The sequence below is a fragment of the Canis lupus genome, chromosome 31 (assembly GCF_003254725.2).
Source record: "Canis lupus dingo isolate Sandy chromosome 31, ASM325472v2, whole genome shotgun sequence".
NCBI lineage: Eukaryota > Metazoa > Chordata > Mammalia > Carnivora > Canidae > Canis > Canis lupus.
Window position 1 is genome coordinate 29,800,501 of NC_064273.1, and position 27,372 is coordinate 29,827,872.

Sequence of the window (27,372 nt, forward strand, 5' to 3'; positions counted from 1 at the left end):
ACACAGCCGGCAATTTACCACATCGTACGGATGACGATGAACAGACCCCAGAGAAGCGATCTAAATAAACCACTTAACTGGCAGAAATGCCAAGTCGAGCCCTTGCGCTTGTGCTGACTTTTACAGATATTTTAATAACTTTATCATGTAATTTGCCATCCGATCTTGCAGAGAGATGCGCTAATGGAGTGCAAGTGGCCACACAGCGCCATAACCCCATGAGACTTAATAAAAACAACCCGGTTTGCTTCCCTTGTATGTATGACCTGCGCCTCCCAAAAATGCAGTCGCTAGCCAGATGATTCCCACCTCCCTTTTTACCTTGAGATGTTCTTTCACCCCCTCCCCATACTCTTGCAAGTAAGTGTATATAAGCAGCCGTCCCAAAGATGGAAGGGGGGATTGGCACAACCTCAGCTATCTGGGCCTTGGATCTGGCCTCGGGCTGAGTCAGATAGAACAGATCAAGCTGTCAGTAAAGAAATGTCCTCTGCGGCCACCAGCAAGTCATAGACCTGGGAGCTTTAACTGTCAGATGGGTGAGCTGCTCACTCCCAGGGTGGTGCCGACGCACAGGCCTTCCCTAGGGATGCTCTGCCTTTACGATACCACTGGTGGTCACACCCAAACCCCAGAGCTGAAGGATCACAGGGCCTCCTCCCCCAATCCTCCCAGTAGGACTGAGCTCACCACTGCAGTGACCCAAACCCTGTTAACCGCACGGATCACTCTGACCTATGCACGCGGAGACTCAGCAACCTTGGGTGGAAGGACCAAGATGATGAGCCGCAAGGAGCACCAGGTCAGTCTGCGGTGTGCGTTTTAAAGCTCAGGTTTTGGGGCTACCCAGTAGCCATCAGGTGACGTGAGCTGCACCGGACGGTCCTCTAGCACCCCTCCCCCGTCTCGTTCACACTTCCTCCAGTTGGAAAAACGGAGAAGATTGGGAAAAATTCTCTCCGTCTTACAGAGAATCACCTTTACAAAAAAAGGAGTAAACTCTGGCTGTTGATCACAATTGGAAGATGTCTTTCAAAATCTTGATACTATCTTTGGAATGTTCTAGACTCTACATATGACCCTAAGACGTTGTGAATAATGATGGTGCCCAGCACTGTGGCACTTGAGCCTGTGTCTGGAGGAAATGACCCTCTTCTCCGCCCAATATCTCGTTTGGGGACTGGGGTGTCCGATACAGTTTTGTCCTGAAAATGCTGACTTCTTTCAAACATAAATATATGATCCCGTGCCTCATAGGGCAGCTGGAACTGGCTAATACTCAATCTGAAGACTTCCCATAGCTTGATAATTAAAAATTGACTGGAGAAGAAGTAGTACCTTCCCCCTTTTCTCCCCTTGTCAACCCTCAGGTGTGCACAAAGAAACAGAAAATAAACACGATTGGCCAATGTTTGTTTTTAGGGTGAGTTCTATACTATTCCTTAAAAAAATTATTTTATTTACTGCGGTTGGTAACTGAATCTCTGGTATCAAAACATAAAATGTTCTGCCAAAAAGAGATTATGGAAGAAAGGCCTATGGAAAGAAACTGGGTTTGTCAGTGAAGATTTCATTTACAGGCGTTTTGCAATCCGTACCTTTAATCTCCGTAACAATTGGGCTGTTCTACTGCTTTGGAGGCGATTGTTAAATAATAAGAAAGCTCCTGTGGGGCTAAGGCTTTTTTTTTTTTTAAGATTTTATTTATTTATTCATAAGAGACACACACAGAGAGAGAGGCAGAGACACAGGCAGAGGGAGAAGCAGGCTCCATGCAGGGAACCTGACGTGGGACTCGATCCCAGGTCTCCAGGATCACACCCTGGGCCAAAGGCAGGCGCTAAACCACTGCGCCACCCGGGCTGCCCCTGGGGCTAAGGCTTTGAACATAAAATGCAAAGATATAAAAAACAAGGAAGCACAAAGGTGGCTCTCGGAGAAGCCCCCTGCCTCTGTACACTTTACCCCAAAGGCCTGGCAGCGTGAGGCCCAGGGAGCGTGAGGAAAGACAGATGTCACTAGGGTTCCTCAGCATTATTTGACTCCTACATGTTGACTTTTTGCAGAGCCCTAAGACATGTAACTGAATTACAGCGGGCCTGCGTTTCAGCTCCATGATGCGAGGAAAAATAATGCAAATGAGTAAAACCAACTCATTTTGGGGAACCACTACTTACGAGAAAGCACAGTAGCTTTCTAGAGGGGGCCTTGCCTTCCTCCGGGCATGTACCGTTTGTTCCTCCCGTGGTAGGATCTTTTGGTAAACTTTGACACGACTTTATGGCCGTAGTCAAAGTTTCTTTTTTAAATATCCAAATTTGAAAGGCTATCTTGGGGTGATTTGTAAATTTGGGATTATGAGGTAGGTATGCAAAGCGAATCACCAGCCTTTCAAAATGGGCGTCTGGTCAACCATGCCTTGCCATAAAGCCATTTTTAAAAAGGCAGCTTGTCCACAACGGCAGTGACATGCCGAGCCCCGGGGAGGTCAAATTCTTGAGTCCATCCCAACTGGCTGACTTCCTGTCACCTTCTGGGCCTATGCTTACCACCATCCACCATGTCATGAGCTGCTGCGGGGCTGCTTTGCTCCCATGACATAGGGCAGAGGGCCCCCTTTCCCTATCCAGCCCTGCTGCACAGACGCTCTAGAAAATGTTAAGAGATGCCTGATGTCCTCTAGGAAAAAAAAAAATCATACATTTTCCTGCCTGGGAAATAAAAATACCATGATACCGAGTTCCAGCAAGGATGGGCTGAAGTGTTGGTAGCCAGAACAGGTGACTGAGGCATTCAGCACAAGACACCGAGCCCATACCTACCTGCCCATAATAATATCTGTTCTGGGGTAGGGGGGACAGAGGGAAGTTATTTCTAGACTCCCCTGCTGCCTTCTATCCTTTCTACCTTGGGAGAATGGGTAGAAGGTTGGCCCCTCCAAAAGGGGTGTCCAGGTTCTGACCCATGGAGGTGTAAATGTGACCTTCCCTGGAGAAACAACCTGCAGGTGCCATTCAGTGAGAAGAGATGAGAGTCTTCTGGTTTATCTGGGTGGGGCCTAAATCCAATGGCACGTGTCCTTATAAGACACAGAAGAGAGGATGACATAGACGAAAAGGCCATGACAAGATGGAAGTAGAGATAGGAACGATGTAGCCACAAGCCAAGGGATGCCTGGAGGCACCGAAGGCTGGAAGGACAGTTCCCTAGGGCTTCAGAGGGAGCACGGCCCTGCCCACTCCTTGGTTTTGGACTCTGGCCTTCAGAACACGAGATCAGAAATTTCTGTGGTTTTAAGCCACCAAGTTGCAGCAGCCACAGGAAATGGAGACGTTTGGTTTGGGGATGCGGAGCTTACCAGCTAAGAGTTGTTAGTGGTATCCTCGGGCTGGCTCTACGGCTCACCATTTCATGCTTCGCAGTGGTGCGAGGATCCAAGAATTAACTGTTACTCCTATTTTGCAGATGGAGACACCTAGGCTTTAGGAGGTTACGTCCCCTGCCAGAAGTCCTATGGCAGTACGTGGTGGGGGCCAGGTTGGGCCCAAGGTGGCCTGCCTATGGAGCCTTCACTCTTAGCCACCCTGCGCTTTGCGGGACATTCGGTTTTCAAGCTTAGCTCTCCTGCCGATTAACCCATCGCTATCAAGTGAAGCCTCCAACTGCAGTTTTATTAAAAACTCACTCTTCTGAACAAAACCTTTGTCGGCGTGTGTGCGCTCCCACACGTGCGCGCCGGCCCACAGATGACAAGAATGAGGGGAAAGTTCAGAACGTATCCAATCCTCAGAAGGAATATTTTATCATTGAGATCAAAGCCCTAAAGTGAACTGTTCTTTCTTGTAATGAGAAAAGATGTCCACAAGGCATTACCAACATGCTCTGGAAAACACGGTCTGGTCACCTTGAACGACATCCACGAAAACGTTTGGTGTGAAAATGCAGGCCCGCTAAAATGTGGTTTATGATGACTAGGGTGCTGACAGCCGGCCAGGCTGGCGGCTCCTTTGAAGGGCTGGTTTATTAAGTACTTAGCTGTGCGGTGCTTGTAAATAAATACAGGGCAGGCATTTGAGCAGTGCTGTTCAAGGGGGTTCTGCGTCGGTAGCGATGCCTCTCCACCAACAGAGTGCGGACCGCTCGCGTAAGGCTGGCTGCCCCTCCAAGGAGTGAGTGGAGGGCAGGGGTGATAGACACAGTGCAGCCGTAGCAGGCTCAAGCCACAAGGGCACAAAGGGTGCAGAGGCTCTGGGGCCTTTTTTTCAAGGAGAAAACCAAGAGTTAGCTTTCTTCCCATCCTACTTTCTCCTTTTCCAAATGTCTATGACGCAATTCGTTAGTATGAGCTTTTCAACCTTTCCTGAAACCTAGAGTTTACACTGCACCAGCCAAGAACACAGAAAACCTGAACCGGGTTCTCGATTTCTGCCTTGGGAGTGCTTCTAGCTCCATGAACTTCGACCGTCCACCTGCTTGGGAGAAGCAGGGACAGGACACAGCGGTGGCACCCATCGGCTTGCTCCTGCCCTGCGCGTTAGCTCTTCATCGTGCGCCCATTCCACCCTTTCCTTTTTCCCTCCCTTCCTGCCCTTCTTGCACTTATTTATTTATTTTTTATTCATGGGGATACCTGATTCCGGCTGGATTTCAATCGTGTGAAGATTTTGTTGTAAACCTTGAAAGGCTCTCAAATTCTACTATACCTAGATAAGAGTTATTTTTAAATCATTCACTTTTCACGTTTACAGCGTGCCTTCTAAGTTGACTCCTAGCACCCTATTTCACTTTGTTGTGTAACCATTAAATGACCACTTACAGGTTTATACGTGCAAAGTTCTGGTGGTTTTGCCTTTTAAGATTTTATTTATTGATTCATGAGAGACACACAGAGAGAGGCAGAGACACGGGCAGAGAGAGTAGCAGGCTTCCTGCGGGGACCCTATGTGGGACTCGGTCCCAGGACCTTGGGATCATGCCCTGAGCCGAAGGCAGTCGCTCAACCACTGAGCCACCCAGGTGCCCCAAATTTCTGGTGTTTGACGGTAAGGCCCCATCCCCACTTTGATTTTGAACTTCTAGAAGAAGAACGAAGGAGAGAGAAAGAGACAGAGAAGAAGAAGTAGAGAAAAGTGCTATGCAGTTGGATATTTCACCCCCAAGGCTGGAAAGGGGATTTGTCTCTCCTCCTACAGGGAAGTGGAGAGGCTTTTTTTCCCCCTTTTGTCAATGCAGCTGGTAAACACTGACATAAGTAACCCTGTTTAATAGCTGAGAACAAAGTCAATTCATATCTCCAAAAAGCTTCACAGACAATAGTACCAGAGAACATAGTCTTTCCAAAGTAACTTCAACCTTCGGGGAAACACTATCAACACAAAAATCACTGGAATTACTAAAACTCAGGAGGTGAATCGGAGATGTCAGGCTCTCCAGTGCCTGACCGTACTCTCAAAGCGAGGCACCCACACTCCTCGAGGCTCATCAGAGGTTGCCTGGATTTAGACATTAAGAAGGCTCTGGTCCCACTGGACCCCAAGAGAGACTCCTCCATGCAGGAAGGCCAGGCTGTTGCCCCGGTAAAGCAGACAGAGGGTGGCTGGGAAGCCCTCCTCCTCCCCCTCATCCCTCATTCCCTCATGCTAGAGATGCATTATTCTGAGTTTTCTTTTGTCCTCAAGTTGCAAAACAAATGTACATCTCCCCCCACCCCACCCCCCACACACACCAGTCAAAAAAAGACAGCTTATCGAGGTGCCCGCCACAGACTCTGGCCCTAAGGTTCTCATTATTAGCGATATCTACAGAACACAACCAACACAGTCCTGCCAAGTGAACGTCCGGCCCAGCACTGCTCCCATCTCCCCTTTGACAATCGGGATTCTTCTGGACACTGGTCAGCCCTGTGTCTAATCGATCCTCTATCCAAGAGAAACTGCCACCCCGTCAGCCCTGGCTCTGTAGCCAGAAAGGTCTGGGTTTGGGTCCAAGTCTGTCACTCATGCTCTTGGAGATTCTGGGCAGTTGTTAGCTTCTGAGGTTCAGTTGCTCTGTCTATAAACCACAGCACAGGATTGTGGTGAGAGCGGAATAATGTATACAAAAGGCCTGACCTGTGCCAAAATACACCATAACTGGTCCAGTGAAAGAGTTAAGCCTCACGCCTGGAAGTTTATGACCACGCACGCGAGAACAACAAAACTGGCCTCTTTGTCCAGTTTTGACAGTTTTCTGCATCAGCAAATATTGGGTATCCTCCCCAGAAAGGAAGGGGTCATGCAGCCTTAAATGTGGTTCATCATTTTTGGTAAATCAAGAGGCAAATTCTTCAAATGACTTGCTGGGGTTGCCTGGAGCCATCTCTAAGGGAGCATGTGTGACCGATCCAGCATCAGCGACTTCATCTCGCTGGGATCTGTGCTGGTCGCATCTTTTAAAAGGACACGTGTCCATTTTCCCTCCCACGACTGAACAAGAGCCCTAAGACTCGCCTGGAGAAGTTTGCGATGACGTCCCAAACGAGTCGCGTAGCCATGACAAAATGACTTTCTATTCAATTTTAGGAGCTGGTAAAGGAGGAAGTTGATATTAACCTCAGCCCTTTTAATAGTTAAAACCTCAACAAATAAACAGTGGTTTGGTGGCATGGCAACCTGCCCCCCCTCCCTCTTCCCTTGCTTCAGATAATTTGAGATGCCTATTCTGAGGGATTCTCGAGCACATCTGATTCTAGATAAATAAAGGCGTTTTTCTGGATCTGTGATTTCCTAGTGCCAGAGTTCAAGGGGCAGACATAGCTCTCCAGATGAGGTCCCAGCCTCTCTGTCACCCCACGATCCCTCCAAAGCCCCGGCTGCTGACGTTTCCCGGTGCTGAAAACAGTCACACACCCGTACGGCACCGCTGAAGAATTGCCGTGACCACCTCTGGGATATTTTTCTTACAACGATGACTGCCATTTCAAAGAGAGCCATAAACACATGCTGGATTTTTATATAAAGCATCTTCTTAAGTATAATATGGAGTCTCTAGAGCTAAGCCAGGAAAATAAGCATTTTCCTACTTGTCAAGAACAAAATGAAGGTTCTGGCTGAAAGAGACTTTACTCTTATCCCTGTTAACTTTCTAATTTCAGGGGGAAAAAAAATCCCTCGGGTCTACTCAAAACATGACTAGGGTAAAAAAAAAACAAAAAAACATTTTTTCTTATAGGAAATAAAAAAAAGAAAGAAAAAGGAAAAGTAGTTTTACATGAATGTATCCTGGGTAGTTATTTTTAAAAAGTTCCTCCAATTTTACAAGTGAAGGACTGAAGAGCAAATCATATTTTGGAAAGAAAGAGCTTCAGCAATATAGTTAACACATTCTTTAGAGTAGCAACCAAACCTCTAGGGCACTCTAAAAGCAAGTTATTATTACTTACATGTTGCAGAAGTAAAAAGTTTTTAAAAGGAACAAGAAAGGGGAGAGGCTCTGTGTTAAACCTGATACTCTGCTAAGCATACAGTATTCCAAAGAGCCGAAGAATGCCCGTCCGGCCTTGGTAATGTCTCCACCCGAGAGCTGCTGGCGGCCCAGGACAAGAATTCACTTACCACCCTCCCCCTCTTCTTTTGGGGAAAAAGAGCCTATCTGACCAGGAGGCAAATCAGATCTGATTCATTCCTCACCAAAACTGTCCGCCACGAAGCCAGCCTAAAGGGTGACCATTGCAACTTGCCGCCCTGCATCTTCCCTTGCTTTTAAAGATGCTTAATAGTTTGGGTTCCAATACCAGCAGAGCGAGGAAAAACCCTTACTCAGCCCAGTAGGATAAATTGTCAGTTATGGGCTGAGACCATAAGAAAACAGGAGTCTTCCCTCTGATGTTACGAATGGAGGTCTGAGGATGGCATAAATTAATTTCAGCGGCCCCGCACACAGGATCAGGGGATCGCCTTCTAGAATTTGTTCTGTTCGGAAGGAAAGGACCATTTCACTCCTCACTCATCCCTCTCACTTAACGTGCCATTCGATCGGATTTACCGTACACGCTTGCATTCTGGCATTAAAAAAAAAAATCAATATGCATATCTCGAACAAGTATTCATGATAAGCACCACAAAACTGAGGATCTCAAGGAGGCCTTTTCCTAAATACGCCGAAGATGCATCTGCAGATGAGAGCTAACCCGCCCAAATCAAGCTTTATGTTTCTGTTTGGGGACAAGGGGGCCACCCTTCAGATGGACCACTTAGCAGCTATGTGCCTGCTATCTGACAGGAAGTCTTGTCTGGAAACTTTCCATTCAAATAACAGAACCTCCCCCAGACGCAGAACTAGGAGAGCTCGAGGCATGAGCCATCAGACTCTGTGCAAGGGTGCTTGCTTGCCTTTCCAGAGCCCCCCAAAAGCATATCCTAACCCCCAAAGCGAGCGACTGGTCCCAAAACCTTAGAGAACTCAGGACCGGGACATGTCCCACGATAGGACCCGCACAGAGAAACCCCCCGGGGAAGCTAATTTCTGCGGTCCCAGAGGGCAAGTAGCATGTCCCTGGCTGGCCACCTGCCCTCTCCCCCAGATGTGTTGCTTATCTCTCCCTTTGAGTTAGACAAGCCCGCTGCTTGGAGAATCTCACTGTGACCGTATCGTATGCAGCTGCGTCCTGCCCAGCACAGAGAAAACAACTGGATTTCAGAAATTCGAAATGGTATCGCAGAGCAAATCATCATAGACAAGAGTGGCTTCTATGGTGCAAATGAACTGTGCGTCTTCTCTCATTTGGCACAGCATGTTTTATGCAATTATTGCATTTTACCCTGTTTTTGCAATTGCTGGCTAAACCCGGGTATGTGGGTATCGGGAGGGGGGGCCCACCTGCATTCTTTATTGATTGCAAATTTATTTATTGTCAATAATACCTTTGATGTGATGGCATCCAGGCTATCGTAGTATTTCTTTATATTAAAAAAAAAAACAACAACATATAGATACAAACCCCACAAATAATTGAAGGCAATAAGAACTTGAAATGTCCTGACTTTCACCTTGCTTGGTGTGTGTGTGTGTTCAAGCCTCATGGGTAGGTAGGAAAACAGCAGAGCCAAAGCTAACTCAAAAAATTCAAGATATTATCTACACATAGATATCTATCTCTCCATATCCTAGGTGCCAGTGCCTCTCGATCTGGGGATCTCATTACAGTGCAGATCTGACTCAGTAGGTCTGGGGCGGGCCAGAGACTCTGCTGTCTAACCAGCTCCCAGGCTGCTGGGCCGAGGACCACCCGTTGAGCAAGGAGCAGAAGCCAGGATGGGTCTGGGGGGTGTGGCCCGAGGGCGAGGCGGGAAGCGGGCTCCCTCCAGGTACTTACCCTGCATCTGACTCTGAGGCTGAGGGTTAAAGGCAGTGGAGTGGTTCAAGGAGGCCCGAGGGTTGGGTGTGGGGGCTGGGTGGTGTGGGCTGACCCTCATGGCTGTTCGCCGCAGCTGCTCCAGTTCACTGAGCCGCTCAGAAAAGGACAAGCTCCCGGGCTTGGTCTGATCATCTAGTTTCTGACGATGTCCTATTGTGGGGAGGGGGGTGGGGGGTGGGAAGGGGAGAGGGAGGCAAGGAAGGAGGGAGGGAAAAGATCAGAAAATGTATTGTGGATTTGCTAAAAGTCGGGGTTCTCTTGTCTTGCCCCTCCCTGCCCCCTCACCCCCAACGTGGATTTGCTGGAGATTGGCGCACCTGGCTGGCTCCCAGGGGAGATCCAGGGCCACCGACCCCACAGCAGCCGGGGCTCCCTTTCATCACAGGCCACGGGGTGCTGCCCCAGCCTGCGCCCCATCTCCCCAAGCCTCTGCGCCTGTCCCCGCGGGGCAAGAATGCAGCGGGCGTGCGGGGATCGTGGTGGTGTAAGGTCGGGAGCGAGGGAAGGTGCATTAATTGTTGGCACTTGGCCATGCACTGCGGGCTGAGCTAGGGCAGCCAGGAAAGGTGCCCTCCCTGTGGCATCAGAACAGCCGCTCCTCACTGCAACCCCGGCCACGGGCAGCAAAGTGGGCCGCCCAGCTTAGCGCACGCCCCGTCCAACAGGAAATGAGGTGTGGCTGCAAACCCACAGTCCTGGGGGAGGTCGGATTTCCTGCTAGATGCAGGGCATGGGCAGCCCCTCGGCCCCTCTTCGCTCCCTCTCCTCGAAAGCTTTTCACGAGCATCCTTCAGCATTCTTCCCCGAAGCCCGCTTCCCCCCGTGTACCCTCTAGGAGGGGGTTGACAGGGCCTCATCTGGAACCTAGAGGTTGTGCCCGCAGACTGGATGAGCTTCCCCCAGGGGCTCAGCAATCCAGGGTGGACAGTTGGGCCACTCAGCTGTCCGTATAGACAGTAAGTATATGTGTTGCCGTGTTCCTCCTGCAGTGAGCAGAGGCCAGTCCCATGGGACAGGCCGGGAGGGCTGGGCCTCCAGTTTGCTCCCTTTATCCCCCCAACAAGATGGCTTTAAACTGGAGACTCAAGGCCTGCCAAGCAGAACCCAGGCTCAGGATGTACGGATAGAGCCACCATCCTCAGAGGATAGGCCCCTGCTCCTTCCTCACCTCTGTGGTTCGAATAAAGGCTCATTGACCAATTTCACACACCCGTCCCGCACCCCCCCCACCCCCCATCGTCAGGTGGCCTCCAAACAACATTGGAGGAGCAGCCTGCCTGTTGCCACCATCAAGGGCTCTTTCACATGCCCTGCCCCAGACCTCAGTTAGAAAGAGGATCCCTGGACTCCACTCCCCGCCAGCCCGGGGTGGGAGAAGTAGATCGCAGCCCAGCTCCCAGTCGCTACAATTACAAAATTAAATTTTATAACTTATATTATGGTTCCAAATCTCCGTGGCTTGCCGTTTCTTCCCGCTGCCAGGCCCCTTGGCACAGTTGACACCGTCTCAAATTCCACACCAAAAAAAAGGACCCACTATATTGCAGTGATTTTTATCATGAACAAGACCTGGTCGGCTCCGAAATGAGGAGAACGACTTAAGCATAATATTTGTGTAGTTCAAATGCAATGCTCCCTCTTTTCATGTGTCACCAAGGCAAATCTAGACTCTGATTCAGCCCTGCAGCCCACAACACTCGACGTAAACACAAACAGCCTGAGTCACACAGGGCCAGCACACAAGTGAGAGGCCTCTTACCGACTGAGTATTTTAAGCACCGGCCTCGTGGGCGAAAGGCCATAGGGCCAGGTCCTGGAACAACCCCTGTCACCCCTTTCCCTCAGAAGTGGGAAACTGTCTTTTTCTAGAACATTCTATTTCAGTCGATCATGGTGTAACTGTGGTGCCTCTGGAATCCTCCTTCCTCTTATCTTGGTGGCAGATTCTTAGCTTTCTGATGACTTAGGCTGAAAAATCTGGTATTCTTGCAGCAAAAACAATTCCAACGCAAAAGCCACGCAAGGCATGGCAATTCAGCCTTTTAAATGCCTCGCACGACCTAATGGCTGGTATTAGGAGTTGAGCGGAGAAGAAGGCAGGAAAAATGATTCTGGAGGCTTCTACTTGCCCCAGAAAGAATGCCGGCTGGCGAAGTAATGGTGCAGAGGCTTCCAGCAGGTTTTGTACCCATTTCAAAACTTCACATTCCTTGGGCACCCAGTGGCATTTTTAAAGAACACCGTGTCAAGGACAGTGGGTGATCCAGGAGAATGATGTGTGTGAGATCACTCTAAATGCAAACACTCGGCATTTTCAGGTCTACGGTCGGGCTCTGAGGAAAGGCTGTCAATTGTGTCTGTCTCGGCCACCAAGATCGGGGACCCCGTGCCACCAAAAAAATGGAGCGAGAGTTAAGTCATTTTAGGTAAGCCACTACCGTGGCCGGGCACAACGTGCGATTATTATTATTTATTTATTTATTTGTATTAGTCTCCTCTCGTTGCTCACATGTTTAAAAAAAAAATGTTTTAACATGTGAGCAATTTCTGTACCAGCTGACACCTGCCAAAATCGTAGTCATTTACAGAGATTAGCTGATGACTGCCTGCTTTAGCAGGAATGTTCAGGCATAACTTTCAGAGAAAACAATTCTTCACTCTGAGCTATTTCCTAAGCCCTGGGAGTCGGGAGGCTGAGTCGAATGCTTGGAGGAGCGGGGGAAGCATGCACTCCACACCCTCCCCACATGTGATCCTGGCAGTAAGTAAGAGTGTTATTGTCTCTGCAGGGAATCTTGAACCCCTTCCTCACCGAGGTGCTGGAACCCGGCTGTAACACCCAGGCACGGTGGGGCGGGGGGGGGGGGGGGAAGGGGGTGGAGGTGGGGAATAAAAAGCATTATCATATTAAAGGTGTGGTTCGGATGCATTTATAAGCTAGATCAAAAGAACACCTCATTCTTCTTTTCCGAGGCCATCAGATTTCATGGGCCAAAGAGCAATATTTTGTACGAAATACAGAAGCTTCCGATATAAACTTTCAAGCTGGGGGAAAATGAATGCTTTATGTCTCCGGTTTCCTGTATCTGTGTGCAATTAAAATGTCAATTTGCCCCCTAGATTTTAAATACAGGAGTATGGGAAATGTCCACTATCAAACTCACTTTTCTTCCTTCTTGCTGAGTACTGGGCTTCAGAGGGCAGCAGGGAATTCAACGCTGGATCAAACCTAGTAGACTTACAAGGCAGCCCTAAACGTTTGCATGTCGGCAGCCTGGCTTTCTGAACACACTGGAAGCCAACTGAGAATGTTGACACAGTGGTCCTTAAAATAGTGGCTACCAAGAGACTTCATACTAGGGCATCTTAATGAATCTTGACCAGAGTTGAAAACGATGCTAAATTGTGTTTCTCTACTACCACTCCCACATTTTGAGAAAAGTCTTCGCTTAGGATTTTATTATAAATGCAGAGTCATAAAAAAACCGAAAGAAAAAAAAAAGAAGAAAAAGAAATTAATCCCATCTGTTAAATTTTACTTCTTCAATTCCAAAGACATATGTCCCGTAGTTTGCTGGGCTGGCTGCCCACAAGGCATCCCTAAATGTTATGATATCTGTGATGGATAATGAGGCCAGCTTTCAATTTTCTGCTATAAAAACTAGACTGAGGAGGTATGCATATCTCATCCATAACTGAACTGTCTTTTTCAAAAAACCACTCACTGCTGAACTGTGAAATATGCCGTATGCTCCTCTATCAGAGAAAGGAGGTATGGCTAAATTGTCACCTTTCCCTGGAAAATTCTGGCCAGAGAGAATAATTTTATGGCGGTTTGTTAGTCCATGTTTCTGGTACGGGCTTACTACTTGTCTTGATAGATTCTCAGCAGAAAACGTAGGAAGGTGTAGACTAAAAGCATGGTCATGATGCGCAGTTGAGGAAAACGTATGCAAAACGACAATACCAAGAAGATACCTGCGCGCGCGCGCGTGTGTGTGTGTCCATCTCCATTTGTAGCTTAACAACCTTAACATTGTGATTCTTCTAAAAGCATACATGTATTCCAAAAGATGCTTGCCAATCAATCTGATACTAACAACACAGATCTGGATTAAAAAAACATGGATTGTCCACCACCACCACCGACCCTTAATTTGCTACTGCCTTGGGAAACGGATGTGTGCGGAGAACAGCTCATTTCTTCCTGGTACAACAGTCTCAACTCCAGGTCATTAAAGTCCCGAGGACAGGAAAGTAATCCTACTGAATGTGAATGTGATCCTTCCTTAAAGCAACTCCTAGGTAATGAAATAAATCTTCTTAACTGCAAACCTATCTGTCTGCTGGCTAATTTAACGTTGGGCAGCACTATCCCATCGTGTATATCACAATATAAAATACGACATGTGATATCTATGTCACTCTCTTATAAATTAGAATATATATTATATATATACACACACATATATATGTTTATATATTGCCTAATGGTATATAAACTTCGGTAGCCTAACTTTTCCCTCCAGCCTCTTCCCTTATTACTAAACTAGGAGATCCGTACAAAGTTAGAGTACTTCGGAACTGGAGACGAGCTGGGGAAATCAGCCTTGTGTTTTAACCCACGCGTGAGAAGTGAAGTTCAGAGAGGTTATGTCATTTATCTAATCTCACACAGCCAATTAGGAAAAAGAAGGCAGGCCCTAAAATACATCCACTCCCTCACCCCACCCTCTGCCCCCTGCAATCTCGCTCAATGCAACTATAAATACCAATCTCGGTGCGCCCCCAGTGAGTAGAGAGGAGAGGTGTGCACTGTTAGGTAGTTCGAGGTCACGGGGCCCCCAGAGCGCCATAAGGATTTGCATTTGACGATCCCACTTCTATTCCCAGCTTGCACCTAGAGCTAGAGACGTATTGTGACCCATAGTAGAGAGTGACTCTCACACACCTGAACGAGCATCCGAATTACAGGTCTGCCTCGGTAGGTCTGGGGTGCGGTCTGAGAATTTAGATTCTAATAAGGCCCAAGTGATGCCGATGCTGCTGGTCAGGGACTATACCCCGGGGATTTGAGTGAGTCTTCCCGATGGTACATGTGTCTTCAGTGAGCTTCTCATTTGCCCTGAGCTAGACACGAACACCCCAAATACACCAGAACCGTGATTAGCCTACGTGTCCACGAGCACCGAGTGCTGGCCTTGTTTTGGTGACAACTATGAGGTGGCCTTTTTCTTAATCTTTTAACTCTTCAATGTATGCAGAGCAGCTGAAAATGCCAAGGGTCTGCCCGACAGATGGGTGACCGTTGACCGTCTCTCTCCCACCAGCACTGGGATGAGTCAGTGAGTCACTGTGGCTGTACTTGGGCTGATCTGTAAGGGGAGCCCAGAATTTTCAAGTGGGAAAGTAACTCTTGCCCAGCCATGTAAGGAAGGGCTTTGAGGAAGAGCAGGGAAGGTTGATGAGGAGCCTGTTCCATCCCAGTTGAGACTTCTGGGTGCCCACAGGGATGGGGGTGCTAGCGCAGGCGCTCTCATCCTTCCCTCCCCTAGAGAAACAACATGGCACCAGGGAAGTGGCTACCAGTCTGCATGTTAAGAACCTCCATTATAAATCTGCCTTTTCCACCCAACTTTCCTGCGGACAAGAGCAAGTCTCTTCATCACCCAGCCTCCTTATCTGAAAGCCTGGAATTAAAGGACTAAGACGGATTACTCCGAGGGGCTCTAAAAGCATTCACAGCAATTATATCTGCAGCAATTAGCTACTCAACTGGTTCTTGTTGGACGCCTCCAAGCACAGGCTTTCTTGAACAACTTCATATGACGTTAGGACTTTCAAAGGTTTCTTTCTGTCTTTTTTTTTTTTTTTTTTTTTTTTTTCTGCCAGACACCTGGCCCGTGGGAGCCAGTCCCAGGCTCAACTGTCAAACTGGCCTTTGGAGCTCGGGCTTGGATCTAGGGTTCTACCCTCCGGTGTGCTGGTGGTCAGCAGCTTTGCACAACACCTCCTGACACCTGCGTCTCCCTCATTCTCCTGCTGTTTTGTCAGTGGCCTTTCGGACAGTTACTGGCAACCTAGGACATAAGTCTTCCTGGGTCCTCTCCTCCCTCCCCTTAAGCCTTCACTGAGCCTTTCTTACTGAGCCATCCTACTTACTGGAGCATCACATTCTGGGTTTTGGCCCTTTCCTCATTATCCTCGAAAGGCTACATCCAGAGGCAGTGAGTGGGCCATTAGATTCACCTCAAGACCTCCTAGCAAGTGTCAGGGGTGGCAGCCAGTCTGCTGAACTTTACTCTAGGGTCTCACTTTTCCTGCTTTTCTGATTGGATAGAAAATAATGACAGAAGGGGAGCCTGGGGTGGGTGGGGCTCAGTCAGTTGAGCCTCTGACTCTTGGTTTAGGCTCAGGTCATGATCTCAGGGTCGTGGGATCAAGCCCTGCATCAGGCTCTGTGCTCCGTGCTCAGTGCAGAGTCTGCTTGAGATTCTCCTTCTCACTCTGCCCCACTGCCTGCCCTGGCTTGTGTGCGTGTGAACTCTCTCTCTCTCTCTCTCTCTCTCTTAAATAAATAAGGAAATAGAAATCTTAAAAAAAAAAAAAAGGAATGATACTTTTTGATCCCCTGCCCATCCCCTCTCATCAGCAGCAAGAGCAGCGCAAGTCTGAGGTTAATGCTCATCACCCTGCCTGTACAGTGGTCCACTCCCCCTCACCCACGCGCCTTGGGCAGGTGCCCTCCTCCCTCCTACACATGGATAATCACACTGAGCCAGTGGAGAAAAGTCCATCAGGAGGCTGCTTCTTCCGAGGTAATGTGTTTCAACATACCTAGGGATCCACAGACACGATACTCTACCCCAGGAGAATCGCCAACGGGGACATGCCTTTGGTTGGAAAGAGTTTTGGTTCTCTTGCAGGTGGCAGTAGGTAAGCGAGTGACCACAAGTCTGGTAGTACGTGGGGCTTCCCTATCCTGGGGCTTCCCAAACCATGGTCCTGCCGTGGCCCCTCACGTGGCATAAAGCACATGTTGTAGAGGCCAGGCTGGCATTTTGTTAAGCCTGCTCTCTCAGGTGAATACTCCCTATTTTGAAGCTAGAAGGCAGACAGTCTGAATCCCCCACTTTGCTCCAGCCACACTGGCCACCTTGCTATAAGTCCTATAGGTCTGCCTCAGGGCCTTTGTACCTGCTATTTCTTCTGCCCGGAACACCCTCCTCCCAGGTATCTGTGGACCATATATCCACCCTCACCTTTGAGTCTTTGCTTCAATTTCATCTTCTCCCTGAGGAATTCCCCAACACTCTAGTTTAAATGACAAACTGCCGACCCAGCCACTCCTCAGCCCTTTTGCTTCGGTTGTCTCCATGGTACTTATTAATGTTACTTGTGGTCTGTCCGTGCCCACTGGGCTGTAGGCCCCACGAGGGTGTGGGGTTTTGCCTCTTTTCTTCCCCTATGGGTGCATCTGGCACAGGACAGGCTCACCAAACACTGAACGGGTGTTCAGACCCTGCATGACGGCTGCCGTCCGCCTGTGCTCCACCAGCCTGTTGGAAAGCAGAATGTGGCTGAGGCGAAGGAAGCTCGAACTCAAGTTTTTCAGCTGAAGTGGAACCGCGGAGGGCTCCGAAAAGCTACCTGTTGCGGAAACACGCCATAGTTGAGCTCATCAGGTTTCTGTCTCATTAGCAGTCAGACAGTCTGCAAAGCTTGTGCTCTCTAGTGTTTTCTTCATTGGACTAAAAAATACAACAGGATGGATAAAAGGCCCTCGTGCTAAGTTAAGCCTCACACCCTCATGGAAGCAACGAGCTGCTGCAATTCCCCCTGGGGTTTTTGGTAGTGAGTATTCTCACGCACGCAGACACACACACACACACACACACACGCACGCAGACACACACGCACACTGTCCTGTGGGCCAAGACCTAACCAACTGCTAGAGACAAGTGTATACAAAGCAACAGTCGGACGGAGAGGCCACGGCTGCTGGGCCAGAGCCAGGGGAACAACCAGCACAGCCTTCAGGCGGAAGGACGGCCCACGTGGGGCCTGCCCCCCTCCCTCCCAAGCCAGGCCCCCAAGATTCACCGGACAAAAACAGAAACCAGACTGAGCTGCTGCCATTGGAGCCTCCAAGTAACAGGCAGTGGCGTTTTTAGCTCACTTGCATGAGCTTTTTGAGACCTGGACCTCCCTGAAAGCAGAGGAGTCCAAATCTGCAGTCGCTGGTCGCCACTGGTTACCTCCTGTTTCTGTCTGGTGACTCAGGAGGTAATTGTAGCTTAGGGCGGAGAACCCGCCTGGTTTCTTTTGCTCTTGACCAGAGGCAGCCCTCGGTGGTGGGGGTGGTGGAGGCAACCCCATAGAGGGCGGGGTGCAGACAGCTCACAAGTTCAAGACCCTTTCTTCTCCATCAGCCTGTAATTGCAAGCGTTAGCCACTCTCCTCGATTAAGGGCAGGTCTCCAGAAAGCCCCGTTAGCGAGCGAGTCCCAGGCAACCCAAGAGCAGTAACGGCTGGTAACATGGATTCATTTCACGGAGGAGCTCCTGCTCCCACGGAAGGGAACAGAAGGTGACTTCAGGGGGTACGTTTTGGTGGCGGGGTCGGGGGGCAATACTGAGAGGTTAGTATGGACCTAAATGTTGCCTGGAGCTTCTGAACCAGCTGTGGAGTCCTGGTTTTCAGCAGAGCCAGCCCCAGGGCAAGGCCCCGAGGACAAGAACATGATCCCAGAGGTCCACAGATTCCACCTGCTTCACTGTGTGGCCCCGGGCATTCCTATTCTCCACACTGGCCACCCACCCTCCCTGCAGCTCTCCTCTCCGCATCAGCACACACCCCACATGAGAGCCCATGCCAGGTTGGCACCCAAGTAAACGCTAGGTGAATGAATAAATGAAGGAAGGGGTGATTAAACTCCCCTTTCATAGGCTGGACTTATTCTGGAATGTGCACCCAGCAGTGTGCAAGCTGCTCTCTACTCCCCTGTATTTCTGAAAAGGGTAAGTAAACGCCCTCCCATTCCTAAAAGCCCTGTCTGCTGGGTTTTCCAGCCCTGTCTGCTGGGACAGGGGGTAGCATCTGATTTCTCTCTCTCTCTCTCCCTCTCTCTCTCTCTCTATGTCATAAATGGCAACTGACTTTGGGGCTGTCCTCGTGGAAGCAGGAGACCGAGGGGCTGTCAAAGTCCTTTAGAAAGGGGCTGAGCGGGCCCTGAAGGTGCACAGAGGACCATGGCACCCTGGCTCCTGAGCACCTGCTGGTCAGAAAAGCATCAAGTCGTTTTTAATGGGCTATTAGCCATACCTCACACCATCCAGAGGAAAAGCTTTCAGGTTGTGTGGGGGATGCTGACCTCACTGAGCCAACCTGTTGTCCATGTACAGCTGAGAAGCAGCATGCATCTATAGGGGAGGAAGTCCTCCTCCCCCAATAGGCAAGTGGCTATTTGTCTGGGCTTCCCAAAGAGCTGTGACATGGTGATGAAAACAGGTGACACTGGGAGGGAATAGTCTATTTATTGCAAGACACAAATGCCCCCTATTCAACCCTGGTGACCAGCATCTGAGCCAAATGCCCTCTATTAAACCCTGGTGACCAGCATCTGAGCCAGTTATGGAATGAAGGACAAGGAGGCTGGGGATACCTGCCTAGAGAAGGCAAGCAGCCTTCTCCCCTAGATCCCTGGGATCTTCCTAGATCTCAAAGGAACAGACTTGCCCTTTTCTCTGTCGTGACCTTGGGACTCTGCCTCTGGAAGCCCGGCTTGGTGGGACCAGCTTCCCAGCTCCCCTCCGCTCCACATGCAAGAGGAGACCCTCCTTTTCCACGAATGTTTTGAACTTTCTTCCCTTTGACTCCGTAAACAGTCCCTCCTCTGTCTGAATACTGTGGTGTGTGAAAGCAGGATCTCGGCTCCCTGAGCAGACTCAGAAAGTGCTGCGGATGATGCTGAGTCTTCCCGCAGCCTCCGGGGCACCCGCCCCACTCCTGCCCTGGCTCTTCTCCACCCTCAGCTTTTTTTTTTTTCTTTTTTTTTTTTTTTTTTAACCACTTCTGCTTCCTTCATCTCTTTGCAGCTGCAGCAGAGAGATATAGTAAAGCTACTGTATAGGATTTTGAAAGCAGGGCCTCTGAGAGCTTTCCAAACTCCATACAAGCCGGTTATTCTCTGGCTTGTTTTCTTTGGCTTCAGGTTAGTAACACAGAATGAGTCAAACAGTATTAACTTTCAATAGGGAAGTGGTGTGGTCAACCAAAGCTGTTTGCGGCTAGATTGTGCAGATAGGTAGGGCAGGTAATGAAGAACAGCCCATAATGTTGCAAGGAGGCGAAGAAGGGAGGCAGGCCTCGCTCAGAAACATCTAACAATGAAGTCAACAGGACTCAAACCATCTTTTTTAGTTGGCTGAGGAATTAACACCGAGGTCTCTGACCGGCCAGCTTCAGGAAGTTGGCCATGTTGGGACTCCGTGGCTTGCACAATTGAGTACTTTGTGGATATAAGGATGTCTTTTTTTTTTTTTTTTTTTCTTTTTCCTTTTTTCTTAAATGATGCCAAAGCCATGGGAAATCTAGTTAGGATGATTTCCCCTGCTTGTGGCATGTCACTCTGGAGTGGACCTTTTTATTCATTTCTTTCTCCAGCCGGGGGGAGTGATAGATGCACCCCTCCTCTCCCCCCTCCCAACCCCAGGCTCTCCCCCATCTTCCCAGGATCTCTGCCTCCCTAGGTTGGTGGGCTGACTGCAGGGCTCTCCTCCTCCAGGTTGGAAGATGATGCATTGGAAGTGCAACTGCTCCTACAGACATCGATCGAGTCATCCTTTGAGAAGCCCATAAGGATCTTAAAATCGTCGGATGCCCTCTCATTCTGCAGACAGGGGAGCAGAGGCTCTGAGAGTGGACGTGGGCCGCTGAGCTTCGCAGAGCCAGCCGGGGCCAGAAGCTGTGTCTCCCAGGCCAGCGGTCTTTCCACCAGGCCGCCGCTCCCTTGCCCAGGGCTCAGGATTCTTTTTACAGTTCAACAGAGCAGCTCCCGAGAAGAGCCCAGCCCTGGAGACTCAAATTTCAGCAGTTTCCAGTCCTTTCTGCCTGCACTCGGCTGCCTATTTATTTTGAGACTGGCTGAATCACCCAAGGAAGAGAACGAGTTTCTCCCAACCTGTTCCTGGCAACCAGTCAGCAAATGAACAGGACAGAAAGCCAGCCTCTCTCTGGAGCCTTGAAAGATTCTCACCTCTGAGCTGCTGCAGATTTGACTTGTCCTGGGAAACTGGCATGGAGGCTCAAGGGTGTAACATTTCACCTCCCTGAAATCTAATCCAGAAATCTCAGGCAAGCAGCATATGTAAAGAGCTAAAAAAAAAAAAAAAAAGAATAAGGACTCCGCCAGCTGCTCTAGGACCTTGGGTGTTCCAGCGCTCTTCCCAAGCCTTTCACTGAGAGAAAAGGGAATTCTAGGGTCCTGGAGGAAAAACTGCACTTGGCTTTGGAAAAGAAATACATCTTAAAAGAAAACTCAGCTCTCATAACCACCAGGGTTGCTTCTTTTTGTTTTCAATCTTCATCAAGCACACATAGCAGTAGGTAAAGAAAATATCAAGATATTCTGATGGCAAAAGGTAAAATTCCTAGCAGTATGGATTTACAGCAGGTCTGATTTGAATGTCTCTGTTTTTTCTCTACAATTGTCTTCTCCTCAGTTGCAAAAGACCTGATGAGATGAAATATACCTCCAAAAAACCAATAATGATTTTATTTCAGACTCCTATTTTATTTTATTTCAGATTTTTTGTGTAATATGCACAATTTTTCTATTACATTTTTCTATTATTTTGCTACCTAGCCATCAGATTTCTATTGTCGAATTGTTAAGACTGTTTGCGAAGCATCTTGACATCTATTATCTCAATTCATCCAAAACAACCCTACGCAGTAGACCGTTCCTATGATTCTTCCCATCTTATAGATGGCCCAGCGGAAGCTTCTCGATGTTGAGAGACTCTGCAGGCACACAGCACCCTAAGTGCTAACTAGCATCCAGTTAAGAAACAAGAACACTTTGATAAAATCTCTGTTTGGAAAAGGACCACCTCTCTCTACAAGGCAATTCAGTTAACGGGATTTTGCTTCAGTGAGGAATAAGTTGTTGAAGTTGGTTCAGTACTTGGAATTAATAATAGATAGGGTAAAAGGGAAAAAGAGAAAAAAGCCCTTATTGTATTGTATTCTGGGGGCCTGATTTGCCAGGATTTTTTTTTTTAATAACTTGGCAATGGCAAATGCTTGGCCCCCACTTGGGCAGAGTTCCAGTAGTTCCCTGGGTAAGGGCTAAGGGATGAGGGAAAGGGATCTGTGTCCAGGGCATGTGCTAATATTTAAGAAGCTCCCCTGTGCCAGGCTGTGCTGCCATCAATCTGCACAAGACCTTGGCCCGCCCCTCCCCACCCCACCAGGGGTGTATATCACCTTCCTGGTTTTACACCTAATCTGGTCTCAGAGGAGACGTTGAATGAGGCAGCCAGCTCTCCAGTGGCCAACCACCACTCTAGTCTGCCTCTCAGCCTAGTTCATTTTCTCTTTACAGCCCCCATTCTACAGGTGGGGAAACTGAGGTACAGCTAGTAAATCGCAGGGATCAGACTTGAAGCCAGGCCGGTCCAGCTCCAAATGCCTCTCTCACTCCCTCCGGCTCAGAGCTCTCTGCTTCATTTCTGAAACCCAGGGGCCCATGCCCTGTTGGCAATGCTGAAGACGAACAAGAAAGACGTGATCGTGTGCATTTCTCTTGAGCTCTTTAAAACGAATGAATTGGAAGCATCACAGAAGCACTCTGAAGCTAAGTAAAAATAAGGTGACACCAGGAACAAATCCAAAAGGGGGCACGAATGCATACAGTCCTTACGAATTGACCTAGTTCAAAATATTTCCTTTTCATCTCAGGTGACCAGAAGACTGACTTCGAGGCCGCAGCAAATAAAAACAAAACCAACCAAACACATAGCATATCAAATGTTCGACATTTCAGTATATGAAAGAATCCTGAAAGACTTCCATAACGGTCTGAGTTTTAGTCAATACTGGCTTTAATGGAACCTGAGTACATGTAAATCATGGAAGTACTAAACTAATGTATTGCCATTAACTTACTTTATAGGGGTCTAGGGAGTTGGCAGGTTAATTCAATGGTGTTTCTTAAAAAAAAAAAACTGCAAACAGAAAAGAAATTTGCTTTGGGTACTTAAATTTTTTTTGACCTTAGTTTTCATCTATTAATGTGTACCCACAATAGTCAGCTGTTGGCTGTAGCAAACTTTACCGCAAGGCTGCGTAACTTACTTGCACATAAGACTTGATACAAATACGCCAGGTGCACTCCCCTGGTCTTGTTACAAAAATGGCATTTCACATTCAACCAAATGTAAGTGTCTCATGTGCTGTGTGATAATACGGCTGAGAGGCCCAGTAATAGATTATACCTAATTTATCCCTTCTTTGTTGCCAACTTTCCCTAGCAAAAAAACCTTTAAAGCAAATTATTTATCAAAGACGAGAACATGGAAAGAACAGAACTCCAAAATGACAAGTTCACTCAAATGACCTTAAACGCAGGTCTAGTGCAAGGCGGTAGCTTTTCCTTAACTTATTCAAGCTGAACTTCTGGGGTTGTTTTGTTGCTCTTTGGTGGTGGTGGAGTTCTATGAGACCCATTGGATCTAATTCTTTTTTTTTTTTAAATTTTTTAAAAAAATTTATTTATGATAGTCACACAGAGAGAGAGAGAGAGAGAGAGAGAGGCGCAGAGACACAGGCAGAGGGAGAAGCAGGCTCCATGCACCGGAAGCCCGACGTGGGATTCGATCCCGGGTCTCCAGGATCGCGCCCTGGGCCAAAGACAGGCACTAAACCGCTGCGCCACCCAGGGATCCCTGGATCTAATTCTTACTTGATGACTTTCTTGGCTACATGGCTTACAGAAAAAACCCCAAGCCTTTGGGGGGAAAACTCAAGCAGAGTTTTGTCTGTTTGTCTTCAAAATGAGAAGTGGAGGATGGCTAGTGTACGGAAAAATTCTCAATCCACCCCAAAGCCAAGAAGCTAAACAGGATAATACTGTGTGGCACTGCCAACAACAATCTATCCGCAGGCGTGGGTCCCCATGCTGGCTGTCACAGTGGCATTCCCAGCACTGGGACCCACCTGTTCCTGCAGCACCAGAGGTGACCAGTGTCCTGGCTCAGGTCCCCCCACAGTGCAACTGGATGACACGCATGGGCATCGACTGAGATGCACCCTAACCACCCAGATGATGTTGGGGCATGCAGGTTACAAATCAAGGAGCTGCACACGTGCAGAAAGGTCTCCAACTCAATGGTGAGGGCATCCTGTCATTGAAATGTGCCACTGTCTTTTGGAGGAAATGAAGGAAAGCCCTACCAAAGAGGTACCAAAATATCCAAAAAACTCCAGAACAAGTCTAGAAAGACATGTTGGTTTAGGGAACTTAGAGGGTGACAGGGTGTTTCCTACACCTGTTTCCTACACCTGTGGCTAGCTGGTCCAGGCACCCCGGGAGGTGAGATGCTTTACTCTGGGGCAAGAATTCAGACCCCAAGAGACTTTGGCATACTTCATGTCAGTCTTCTAGAACAATGTGGAAGAGCTTCTCCTACAGCTTGTCATGCATATATTGAAAAGAGCCCACACATTAGATCTCATTACCGAATTTCGCTGTTACTCAGCATTTTTCTTTCCCCCGGAATTTCTCACAAAGTTCACCATTTGAGAGTAAGTCCATTTTACCAAAGACGGACTTAGGAACAGTGCCCAGAGCATTTCAAGGGTCCATAAAAATGCCAGAAAAGAAATTTCACTGGATCTAAATACAAAAAGAAAACTGAAAAAAAAATCAAAATTTATAAATGTTTAATTAAATGTCTTAAAAAATGCAGCATGATGGCAACCTCATGAATTTTTAAACGTAGGATTCACAATTTTTGTTTGTTTGTTTGTTTAGAGTTTTCTCATCACCAAAGGATTCCAAGACTCAATGCAAATAATAGCTCTACCTTCTGAAGACTTATCGTGTGTTCTAAATGTTCTACAGAGGCTGTCTCCGCAAGCCTCCCAGCCCTGTGAGGTCAACACAGCCACTGTCCTTGTTTTACGGAGGCTCAGCCACCTGCCACCAGGTATGGTCATCCACATGGTTAGCAAGTAACAGGATGGGGATCTCAACCCTGATTGTAATCACATTCTTCATGGCAGTGAAATCGGGGCCGAAGGTAATGAGACAAGTTACTCATGGCCAGATAATTTCAAAAATAAATGAGAAAAGCCCTTTCAAAAATTTACAGCAAAAGAAGAAGAAGGAGGAGGAAGAAGAGGAGGAGGAGGAGGAGATATTACGCACATGGGTGCACATGGATATGTCCAGTGTCACATAGGACAGAGTCCCCTTCTCCCAGGGCAGGGGACCAGGGGGACTCAGCCTCTAAGAAGCTTTGTTTGTGGTGAACCTATGGCTCTGTTTTTCTGACAATATTTTGTTATCCCTTCCGAGTGCGAGCTAATTTGGAGATTATCTCATCCTGTCACCTGGTTGGAGAGAAGAGGAAAGTGAGGACCAGGACTAAAGTACTTAAGATAATTGCCCAAGATCACACCCACCGGCCTGGTGGCGCCAGTGTGAAACCCAGGTCCTCCGTTCAGGATCCAGAGACCTTTCTACATGTTTTAAGATTAAGAAATGGAAGCCTAAATAGAGACAGATTTTTTTTTCCCCTTTGAGCCCTTCATATACTAAATTCTAACAAGGTCTGTGATACATTGGCTTAGATCCCGACCTCATAGGAGTGACATTTAAAATAGTGCTTCGGTTTGCAATGGTCCCAATGGAAGGAGAAATCCAAGGGAATGGTCTAAGTTTCATTAAGTGCTTCTTCTCTCCTCTCTCCCTATTAGACTGAGCATGTACCTAAATCCTTTCATGGGGTTCTCACTTGGCCTGTATTAAGCCCATCAAAAGCTCAAGGGTCAGAGACATCTTTATATATATACAATTCTTCTTAGTCTAGTTTGATACTACTAAAAATGATGAACAGAATGAGATTCTAAAATGCATTAGACACATTTAGGCAGGTTATTATTAATCCTATAAAAATTGCTTTTGCCAAGTCTTGGGGTAGTCGGGGAGCTTAGTCCAGTGCAAATTATGGTACCAGTGGAAGTCACCCAGAATGTCCATCTTAGCACGAAAATGTCTTTCAGAGTGGGGAGGAGGAATATATGTAGTACTTTTCCTCCTCTTTGAGCCTCTGTCTGTCTCCTACTTTATATCCAAGTGGGAGGGAAGAAGGCATTACTTCCCTCTTTTTTTTTTTTTTTTTTTTGCAAATCAGGATTTCATCTAGAAAGAACTAAGGTCTAAATCTGATATTTGAAGAATCCAAGGGATTAAGCAGATCACTGTTCATTACCTGCAAGAAATGCTTAAGCAGTTCTGAGCAAACAAAGTGACTGTAGATGGATAATTATAATCCTGAGATCACAGATCTACAAAACTGCCTGGCATTCCACTAACCAGTGAGGAGCAAAGGGCACAGGTTTTCATCCTTCCAGAGGGCTGGACCCTCTGGTCCCCACCTGGATTCTCGGGGAAGCTCCTTGCCAAAGAGGGGTGGGGGGACCAGGACTTGGAATGTTTGCCTGGTGACCATTTTGTCACATTATTCATCTTTCCTGCCTGCCAACACTGGGAGTCCCTGCTTCAGGTCCCTGTTGATGCCAGGCCCCCAAGCAGACCCTGGTGACACACGCGGAGCGAGCCATCTGTACGTGGGACCATGTGGCTGCATGTTTGGTCCTGCCCCCTGCCCCGGGGTGCACTGCAACTCCAACCACAGGACAATGCTGGTGCCCTGCCTGTCCAGTGTCTGCCAAGGCTCTGAGGCTCTGCTTTCTGGAAGACTGTATTCGAACCAGCATTGTATTGATAAACCCTCCTAATAAAAAAGTTCTGAAACAGAAATTTCAATACAAGGAAGCCCAAGGAGCAGTTGGTGCAATTCTTAAAACCAGACACTGGCGTCTGCGGGTTGCGGTGTCTGGACTTGCTTCTTTCCAGTTCTGGCTTCTGACCCTGTAACCTTGGGCAAGGGATCTCACTTCTCTTTGCTTCAGCCTGCTTACCTGTTCTTGCAGAGGTGGTGTCAACTAATATACGGGAAGCTCTTTGAACCGTGTTGGGCAAATGACAGCACTAAGTGCCAGTTATTATTATTATTAGGTGTTTTTAATATTATTATTCTTAAAGATTTTATTTGAGAGAGAGAAGAGAGCATGAACAGGGGGAGCAAAGGAAGGAGAAGCAGGATCCCCGCGGAGCTGGGAGCCCGATGTGGGACTCGATCCCAGGACTCTGGGATCATGACACGAGCCGAAGGCAGACACTTAACCGACTGAGCCACCCAGGTGCCCCAGTTTATAGGTATTTCCCACGCATTGCTCTTTTTCCCTCCAAACATGCTCTCCATGTTTAAGGACCTTGTTTCTTCTGTCTCTCTGCTAGAGATTTTGCTACTCACATTCAAAATCACAGACGGAACTATATTTATGGGATGTAATCTCAACAAAGTCCTTAGCAAAGCAATTGAGTGATAAAGAGTGAGGCCCTTCAGCGGACCTATGTTAACTATGATTCCCTTTTTTTAAAAAAAGTCGGCAAGAGGGCTAGTGCCCCAGGAATATAGCATTTTCTGAAGTTTTAAAGTAGCAGCTCCACCTGCCTACCTGTTACTGTGAATACTAAGCAAGCACAACACAGTTTCTGTGAAGGACTCCTTAAACCTGAGGCCAGGAGTTGTCCCAGAAATGGCCAATGTTCGTTGTATTAATCTTTGCAATTCTTAATTAGTTTACTCAGTGTTCCCAATGTAACAGATACCTGGCCAGACAGG

At 48.0% G+C, this 27,372-nt stretch overlaps 1 protein-coding gene and 1 long non-coding RNA gene across 6 annotated transcripts in view; one reads left to right on the forward strand and one right to left on the reverse strand.

Moving 5' to 3' along the window:
- RUNX1 (RUNX family transcription factor 1) overlaps positions 1-27,372 on the reverse strand; it is a 253,945-nt gene that overhangs the window by 34,252 nt on the left and 192,321 nt on the right. For 4 of the 5 annotated variants that reach the window (XM_049104777.1, XM_025449617.3, XM_049104775.1 and 1 more), the window contains one exon: positions 9,353-9,544. The exons of the other annotated variant lie outside the window; for it this stretch is intronic. In XM_049104777.1, the coding sequence (XP_048960734.1) occupies positions 9,353-9,544 (192 nt within the window). The remainder of the gene's footprint in view (positions 1-9,352; positions 9,545-27,372) is intronic. 5 annotated transcript variants of the gene reach the window in all.
- LOC112661563 (uncharacterized) lies at positions 24,376-26,455 on the forward strand. Its single transcript, XR_003137791.3, has 2 exons — positions 24,376-24,606; positions 25,816-26,455. It is a non-coding gene; the product is annotated as an uncharacterized LOC112661563 (long non-coding RNA).